General features: G+C 44.1%; 1 protein-coding gene across 1 annotated transcript; it reads right to left on the bottom strand.

Moving 5' to 3' along the window:
• Nucleotides 1-1,411: 1,411 nt before the first annotated feature.
• Nucleotides 1,412-8,335, bottom strand: ACRV1 (acrosomal vesicle protein 1; the record flags this gene model as incomplete). Its single annotated transcript, XM_084867574.1, has 5 exons — nt 1,412-1,971; nt 2,688-2,807; nt 5,287-5,556; nt 5,652-5,855; nt 8,287-8,335. The coding sequence occupies 5 exons, from the start codon at nt 8,333-8,335 to the stop codon at nt 1,847-1,849; spliced, it is 768 nt and encodes a 255-aa protein (XP_084723700.1). The 3' UTR covers nt 1,412-1,846.
• Nucleotides 8,336-9,406: the final 1,071 nt, after the last annotated feature.

Raw genomic sequence — 9,406 nt, forward strand, 5'->3', positions numbered from 1 at the left:
TGCAAATCAAGAAACTTGGTACAACACATAAACAAAATGGAAGCTAAAAACCACATGATTATATCAATAGATGCAGAAAAGGCATTTGATAAAATTCACCTCCCATTTATGATAAAAACTCAACAAAATGGGAAAAGGGGAATATATATCAATGTAATAAAAGCCATATATGACAAACCCACAGTCAGCATCATACTCAATGGGCAAAACTATAAGCATTTCCCTTAAGCTCAGGAATAAGACAGGGATGTTTGCTTTTCCATTGATTTAACAAAGTCCTAGCCACAGCAATCAGACAAGAAGAAATTAAAGGCATTCAAATTGGAAAGAAGTAAAACTTATTTGCAGATAACATGATACTCTATATAGAGAATCCTAAATCTTCCACACAAAAAACTAGAACTGATAAATGAATTCAGTAAAGAAGCAGGATAAATATCCAGAAATCAGTTATATTTTTATATAATAACGAACTATCAGAAAGGGAAACTCAGCAAATAATCCTATTCACAATTGCTTAATATATATATATATATATATATATATATATATATATAAAACCAAGGATATAGAAGATCTATACTAAGGAATTATAAGACACTGAAGAAGGAAATTGGAGAAAATACAAATAAGTGAATGTATCTACCATGTTCATAGATAGACTTAGCATCATTAAAATATCCATACTACCCAAAGCAATCTGTATATTCAATGCAATTTCTATTAAGATTCCAATGGAGTATTTTACAGAACTAAAACTATTCCAAGAATTTATCTGGAATCACAAAAGACCCAAAGAGCCACAGCAATCCTGAGAAAGAACAAAGTTGGAGAAATCACACTACCTGATATCCAACTATATTATAAGACCATAGTAATCAAAATAACCTGGTGCTGGCACAAAAACAGACATAGATCAAAGGGGTGAATTTTGGACACCATGGTAAGTAGATGAGGATGGGGTTCCAGCGAGTCAGAGAAGGACCCTCTCTCAGTTTAAGCTTGTACAATAAAACGTCAGCCGAAACCGGTTTGGCTCAATGGATAGAGCGTTGGCTTGGGGACTGAAGAGTCCCGGGTTCGATTCCGGTCAAGGGCATGTACCTTGGTTGCGGGCATATCCCCATTGGGGGTGTGCAAGAGGCAGCTGATCGATGACTCTATCTTAGGGGTGTCGAACTCAATCAGAGAAGGGGCCAAAATCCAAAATCCAGCCTAAATTGCGGGCCGAATGGTTTACTGAACAGTCATAAACTGACAATGTCATAAACTGACAGCGGAGTGCAGTGATGACAGCGCGGTGCGGGCCACATTGCAAGGCCTGGCGGGCTGGATTTGGCCCGCGGGCCTTGTGTTTGACATATGTGCTCTATCTCATTGATGTTTCTAACTATCTGTCTCCCTCTATGTACAAAATCAATAAAATATATTTTAAAAAGAAAAACAACACGTTAGTACCTACTTTGTAATCTTCTTTGTGGTCTTTGCCTTGGAGGATCTGGTTTAAAAATGCATCTGTTTCAATGTGCGAAGTGAAGGACACTTAGGCTGGCTCTGCAACTGACTGAAAAGAAACCTGCCTGGAGTCTATATTCTTTAACCATGCGGGATTTATTGAAAAACCAAAGAATGTTGAGAGATGGATTTGTGGAACAGAGAAAACAGAGGGCAGAGAGCAGTGGGGAGGAGAGGCATGGATATTGAGCATCCAGTCTGACCCTCAGGCAGAGGCCCACATGACTAGCTGTTGACTGGAAGGGAAACCAAACATAAATTGAGCCCTGGAGGTTGGTGGAGGATTTTTGCTGCCTGAGTCAGAGCCAGAAGCAAGGAAGAGCACCAGCTTCTAGGTCATGTTGCAGAAAGATTTATCCCGACAGCAGATAAGTTGCATCCTGGTCCCGTGGGAGTAGAGGCTCATGGATGGGCACATATTCTCACATCCCTGAACCATGAACTCAAGATTTCCACCTGGAAGAGGCAGAAATAAGACTGCAGTGAGCAGGAGGCAAACTAAGCCTTCATCCCATCCCGTGGTCCCCAGTGTCCTCATGCTGGCATGAGTTGAGATCTCTCTTTCTATTTGCCTCTTCTAGGCCCTCCCCTCCATCTGTTGCCCACTCTCTCTATGGAGGGACCAGACAAGGGAAGTCAGGCAATGTGGTTTCCAGGATGGACGTAACCAAGATCTCTTATTTTGGGGGTGAGGAGTGAGTGGAAGGGTAGAGAGGTGTGGCTCTATACTCGGGACAGTTCTGGCAACCTATGGGCACAGACTGGTAGATGACTGTTTACTCATTTACTCAGTACTTACTAACTACCTACCATGTGCTGGACATTGTGCTAAGTGCTAGGAATATATAGCCGTGAACTAAGATAGACACAGTCCTGAGCCTACAGTCAATGGCTCAAGGGACAACTCCTATTTCTTTAATAAAAAGAGACAGTCATTCTTCCTGCCTCCTTTTAAGAGAGAGGAAGGGACTCTCTCTCTCTCCATCAGTAACTGGAATTCTACTCGGAATACTGGGAAGGATAAGGTTTTCTTGAATTTCCAAGTTTCTGGGAAGCACAGCTGGTTTCCTCATCACGCCCCTGCCCCTCCCTGTCCCCTCCCGCCACCCAGTGACTCCCCGTGAATACTCGTGTTTGCTGGCAGAGATCACTTCCGGAAGTCCCCATTATACCTTCGAAGATCTTCTTTAACATGCACTGCTGGGAACTCTGAACGGTGCAGGTTCCCTCTCCGCGAAGGCATTTCCCTTCACTACTCATGTAAGAGCATGTGTGGCATTTTACCCCTGGGCCTGAAAATTTAAGATAAGCCTGATGAAATTCTCTGGTGCAGCCTTGAGTCACACCTCTGGGGGATGGGCAACTTGTAGCCTGGACACATCACATTTCTTTTCTTTTTTTTAATTATATTTTTATATATATATTTTATTGATTTTTTTTACAGAGAGGAAGAGAGAGGAATAGAAGGTTAGAAACATCGATGCGAGAGAAACATCGATCAGCTGCCTCTTGCACACACCCCACTGGGGATGTGCCCGCAACCAAGGTACATGCCCTATGACCGGAATCGAACCCGGGACCTTTCAGTCCGCAGGCCGACGCTCTATCCACTGAGCCAAACCGGTTTTGGCAAGGACACATCACATTTCATTTCTTGGTTCCTGCTGGGGATCTGAGGGTCCTGTGTCTGACAGAGCATATTCTTTCTTCTATACCAGTCACATTCCTTCATTCTTTCTGCTTCATCTAGGACACATGTGTCAAACACAAGGCCCGCGGGCCAAATCCAGCCCGCCAGGCCTTGCAATGTGGCCCGCACCGCGCTGTCATCACTGCACTCCGCTGTCAGTTTATGACATTGTCAGTTTATGACTGTTCAGTAAACCATTCGGCCCGCGATTTAGGCTGGATTTTAGATTTTGGCCCCTTCTCTGATTGAGTTCGACACCCCTAATCTAGGATGTTCATTGCTGATGAATCCCAAATGTGTCTCTCTGATACTGACTTTTACTCCAGTTCCTATCCCCATTGACTTCCTGGACATTTATAATTAGAGGCCCTTAAGGTCTGCCATGTCTAACAATAGGACCAAAGAAGAACTTATTACCGGTACATGCCTGACTCCCTTTAATACGCTCCTCCATACTCTCGCTTACCCACAGGCACAAACACTTGGAGTAAAATTTGCCTAATAAACTATATTAGAATGCTCTAATTTTGCTAACCCGAGAGTCTGTACCATTCTCCATTGTCAAATCGACTTTTATGAGAAGGTCAGTTTGTCACAAAGGGCATTCTCTTTGCATAGCTTCTGTGCTGCCTTTTGCTTTCTCTCCCATGCCAATTCCCCAGTTAAGGAAGCACAAGAAGTGAAAAAAAATAGGGCTTTGGAGTCAGACCTCAGTTTGAATCCAAGGTTTGCTATTTCTTTAATCATGTGATGTTAGTCTCAATTCTCTCAACTGAAAATTTGGGGTACTACTACTTTTGTGATGCGGTAAAATCTGATAATAAATTTAAGGCCTAGTTTTCAATTCTTCGAACAACCCATTTTTAGTAAGAGCCAAAGAATTGTCCTGGGAACTTATTTCTGGACCTAACAGAATGTCTTCATGCTTTACTTTTCATGTTCAAACAAACAAACAAACAAACAAAAACAAACAAACAAACACACCAAAGCCACCAGCTTGGAAGCTAGATGTTTCTCTAACTTTAAAAAAACATGTATATTTTTATTGATTTCAGTGAGGAAGGAAGAGTGAGAGTGAAAGAAACATCAATGATGAGAGAATCATTGATTGGCTGCCTCCTGCAACCCCCCTCCCCAATTGGGGACCAATCCAGCAACCATGGCCTGTGCCCTAACTGGGAATCAAACCGTAACCTCTTGGTTCACAGGTGGATGCTCAACCACTGAGACATGCTGGTTGGGCTAGATAGCTCTTTACAGGGTTTGCACAGGACTCTACAGTTTGTTAAGAGGCTGGTTTAGCATGAAGCTCTTGAAGATTAGTCTTCCAGAAGTCCCTTCCATGGGAGCTGTGAGCATCTGCATTCATAAATTCATTTTTTAAAAATATGTATTTTATTGATTTTTTTTACAGAGAGGAAGGGAGGATAGAGAGCTAGAAACATCGATGAGAGAGAAACATTCATCAGCTGCCTCCTGAACACCCCTCCCTGGGGATATACCGTAAACAAGGTACATGACCTTGACCGGAATCGAACCTGGGACCTTTCAGTTCCCAGGCCGATACACTATCCACTGAGCCAAACCGGTTAGGGCAGCATTTATAAATTCTTATGTAAAGGGAGGTTGGAGGGACTGCTGGCATCTTGCATTTGTGTTATTTTCTTTCTTTTTTTAAAAAAAAAAAATATATATATATATATATTTTATTAATTTTTCACAGAGAGGAAGGGAGAGGGATAGAGAGCTAGAAACATCGATGAGAGAGAATCATCGACCAGCTGCCCCCCACAACCCCCTACCCCCCCCCCCCCAACCAGGGATGTGCCCGCAACCAATGTACATGTCCTTGACCGGAATCGAACCTGGGACCCTTCAGTCCGCAGGCCGACGCTCTATCCACTGAGCCAAACCAGTTTCAGCATGTGTTATTTTTCTTAAAAGAGGACCTTCCTAATGGTTCCGCCTGTAAAGAAAGTCTTTGGGAGAACTCTTCTTTCTCCTTACACTCTTGGGTTCCTCTATGTGTTGCCTACTTCCCACCCGAAGGCAAGGCCTGGCGCCCATCAGAGGTGGCTCACCTTCACTGGTTGCCGCTGGACTGCCTGAAGGCTGTTCCCCCGAAGCCTGTTCCCCCAAAGCCTGTTCCCCCGAAGCCTGTCCCCCCGAAGGTTGTCCAGTGGCGGCCTGCCCAGCTGCACCTTGATCACCGGCAGCTTGTACAAGCGCAGCCTGTTCAGCCAGAGCGGGTTCACCGGAAGTCTGTTCAGCCGGAGGAGGATGTTCACCGGAAGTCTGTTCAGCCGGAGGAGGATGTTCACCGGAAGTCTGTTCAGCCGGAGCCTGCACACCTGGAGGTGGTTCAACCGGAAGCGCGTGCATCTGCAGCATGCGGCCCTCACCGCAGCGTGCTCACCTAGACCGGGCTCACCGGAAGTGTGCTTACCTGAAATGAGCTCTCCGGAAGCGCGTCCAACTAAAGCGTGCTCGAATGCGGCCTGCTTGCTAAAGGCGTCCCTGCCTGAAGAAGTCTCAAATAAAGCCTTGCGGTCGGAAGGGGTTGTGAGTGAAAAGGGCTCACCTGAAAATTGCTGAACGGCATCTGGATGATTCAGAGAGCCAGGAGGCTCCTCCAGCTGACTTGGTGCTCCTGGGATGGAGAAGGAACAGGAAAAAAGAAGATGATGATGACCAGGAGCGAATGCGTGTCTGGGATAGACTGCTTTCCTATGGAGGAACGCTCCTAGGCTTCCTGTGGGCCTGTACCAGGCAGATGCTGGAGAGAGCCAGCTAATGATACACCATGGAATACTACTCAGCCGTAAGACAAGACGGAAGACTGCCATTTGAGACAACATGGATGCATGGACCTTGAGGATATTACGCTAGCGAAACAAGTCAGTCAGGAAAAAAAAAAGTGAAGAACCATCTGATTTCACTCATATGTGAGATATGAAACTGAAACTTGTGGACACAAATAGCAGTGTGGTGGCTGCCAGAGGGTGCTTCGCTCGATAAAATGAAAATCATAATTAAGAAATATCTGTCTACAGTCATAGAGGGAATGGACTAAAGGCAGAAGAGACTGGTCAGAAGAGAATGCCCAGCTAAGAGTTTTGTAATTCCTAAAAACTCGTAGGAAGAGGGTGGGGAGTGAAGGGGCCCTAATATATGGCGATGGAAAATGATTTGACTTTGATTGGTGGGCACACAGTGCAATATATAGATCTCGGTATCACAGAAATACACACTTGAAACCTATTAACCAATGTCACCTTGATAAATGTAATTAAAAAATAAATGTCTACTGAACACAAAAATTATCAGATGGAATTAAGATGCCTTTACTTGGCAATTTCAACGTCTTTCCTGCACTCAGTCCCCTTTCTATGTGGGTTGGAGGCTCAAAGCAAAGTTGCTATCAATCTTAAGATAAAAACACCCTTTGCTTATACATCTGAACTGAGATTCCTTGTGGCGTAACATTTACACCCACTTCATGGAGTTGTCATGAGCAGTCAAATAAGATAAATTGTGCAGTGCCTAGCCCATTGCTAAAGTGCTCAATTAATTTTAGTTTCCTCTCCTTCCCTTACACTGGGAACTACAAAACTCTCAGCTGGGAATTCTCTTCTGACCAGTCTCTTCTGCTTTTAGCCCATGTCCTCAATGACTGTAGACAGATATTTCTTAATTATGACTTTCATTTTATCGAGTGAGGCACCAAATAGAATTTGAGTATTACTCTTCGATTTGACTGAGTAACCTAGAGGAGGGAAAGCAAACTATAACGATTGAGTTATTGACCTAGCCAAAAGCTGAGAGGAATTACAAGACCTTTTAGACAGGGAGCCCAAGGCCCCACAGTCCTCTGGCTCTCTAAGAGTTCTGACTCATTCATTCCTTCTGGGTGATTTGCAGTCCTTAAAATCAACAACTTTCCAGAAAAACTAAGCTCATAATATGTGGATAAAGGAGGAAAGGTAAGACTTAGTAAGGCTTTTAAGGAGGTATTTACTTTTAACAATCATTACAGAATTATCTGCTTGACTGGTTCTTCAATAGTTAACAGAAGCTTTAACAAAGAGGTATTTCTATTATAGAAAGGAAGTTTGAAAAAGCGCACTGATTTCTGAGTCAACCTTATAGTTTCTGAGTCACTGCTTTACCATGCGGATGATATATATTACCACCTGGTAGCTATATATCTATGTTTCTGAGTCAACCTTTGAAAATCTAAAAAGGCCAAAAACAAAATGTCTGAGAACTGACGTTACAGGAAAACGCTTTGTCATTTAACCAACAGCTCAGAGCTCATGGTCTCTCTTTTCTCCTGAAGGAAGGAGGAAGGAACACAGCCCACCATGAATGTGGGTCCTAAAGAGAAAATACAGACACCTGGAAGCCAGGAGAGAGAGGTGTGCCAGTAAACTCTGGCCCCAGCCCTGACATGGCTTTCTGGGACTTTACATCCCATCTCCTTGTAGCTTTCCTTTCAACATTAACTGCACAAGGCTCTCTTGCATTCAATTCACTGGAACAAGCTTTCATTAGACTTCCATAGAACTCTAGACCTATACTGAGTGACCATATTATTATGATCTCTGAATGCATAATAATCTGGCCACTCAGTGTATATATTAGAGGCCCGGTGCATGAATTCGTGCATGGGACATGGGCGGTTGGCCGGCCTGCTTGCTGGTCAAATTCCTGGTCGAGGGGACAATTTGCATATTACCCTTTTATTATATAGGATATACACTGAGTGGCCAGATTATTATGCATTCAGAGATCATAATAATCTGGCCACTCAGTGTATATTCTCATCTCACAGAGCATCAGGTACAAGTATTGAGTGGCTGAATGAAGTAGGAACAGGCCTGGGCCACGCCAGTGGGCTCCTCTGATGGTAAAGCCATAGCCAGAAGGAATCAACTGGCTCAGAGTTGAAGTTGTTTAGCTCTTCCTGAATGAGTCAGACTGATTGCGGTAACTAAGATACCAGTCTTCCTTCTTCAAGGGCTGAAACATCTTAAAGAGTCCCCTTACACATCTACCCAGAGCTAAGGTAGAGGACTCACCTCTGGCAGATCCAAGCAGATAAAGACTCACTAGCAAGAGAAACTTCATCTGGATTTTGGGACAGAGGGAACCCTGGTGGAGGGCACCCAAGAGCTGTGAAGAGAAACTGAGCAGAAGCTCCCAGTGCTGAGTTACTGCTTCTGGGAATTCTAGAACCTCAGCACCAACCCATGTTTGCTAACAATGGGCTGTGCTCTGAGGTTCTCAGATTGGTCCTCCAACAACCCATCCAACTGTGCCAGTGCAGGTTATGTGTTTGTCACGTGCAAGGTGGTGTGTTGGGGCTCTCTGCCCTATTTTTAAAAAAATCTAATTATCAAAATAACATATAGCCTTTGTAATAAAATTTAAAAGCTCTACCCTCTCTTCTTAAAGTGTTCTTGAGAGTGAAGTGTGGCTGACTGGTTATTTTGTCTTTGGGTCTCTAAATGAGCCCTTTGTTGGCTCTGTACCCCAGATGGCTGGCCTCTATGGACTTGATTCCCTGAGTGCTGGTTGGCGTTGGATTCGGATTGGGTTTAACCAATGGAAGATTGGAGGGAGGAAACAGACACACACACATACAGAGGGAGATGGAGGGAGGGAGAGAAACAGAAAAAAGAGAGGAGGGAAAGAGAGAGAGACGAGAGAGAGAGAGAGAGAGAGAGAGAGAGAGAGAGAGAGAGAGAGAGAGAAGAAAGGAGAAGGAGGAGGAAAAGGAGGAGGAGAAGGAGCAGTAGGAGGAGGAGGAGGAAGAGGAAAGAAATATTGAGATTGAAGTACTTGTTGTTCCTATTCCTGCCAGTCTGACCCTGGCTGGGTCTTTCCATGATGGAGCTTCTGTTGAGCTTCTGTCCTCTCCTCCATGGTTCTAGCTCTCAACCAGGCTAACGCAACATGTTTTTCTTCCCCTGCTCCCTTAGGCCTAAGGACAATGATAGGTTCTTTCTGTGCTAAAATCTGGATGCCTCAACTTTCCTTCCTTCTTTCCTTCCTTCCTTACTTTTCCTTAACTCTCCCACTTATGTAAATAGTCTCTTCATAAAGGTCTATATCAACCATGGTTTTGGCAGGAAGCAGATGGCAAACTCAAATGGGTAACCAGAGAATTTACATGCTATGGGCACAAAAAGGGATCAA

This window comes from Pipistrellus hanaki, assembly GCF_964339955.1.
Source record: "Pipistrellus hanaki genome assembly, chromosome: 19".
NCBI classification, from domain to species: domain Eukaryota; kingdom Metazoa; phylum Chordata; class Mammalia; order Chiroptera; family Vespertilionidae; genus Pipistrellus; species Pipistrellus hanaki.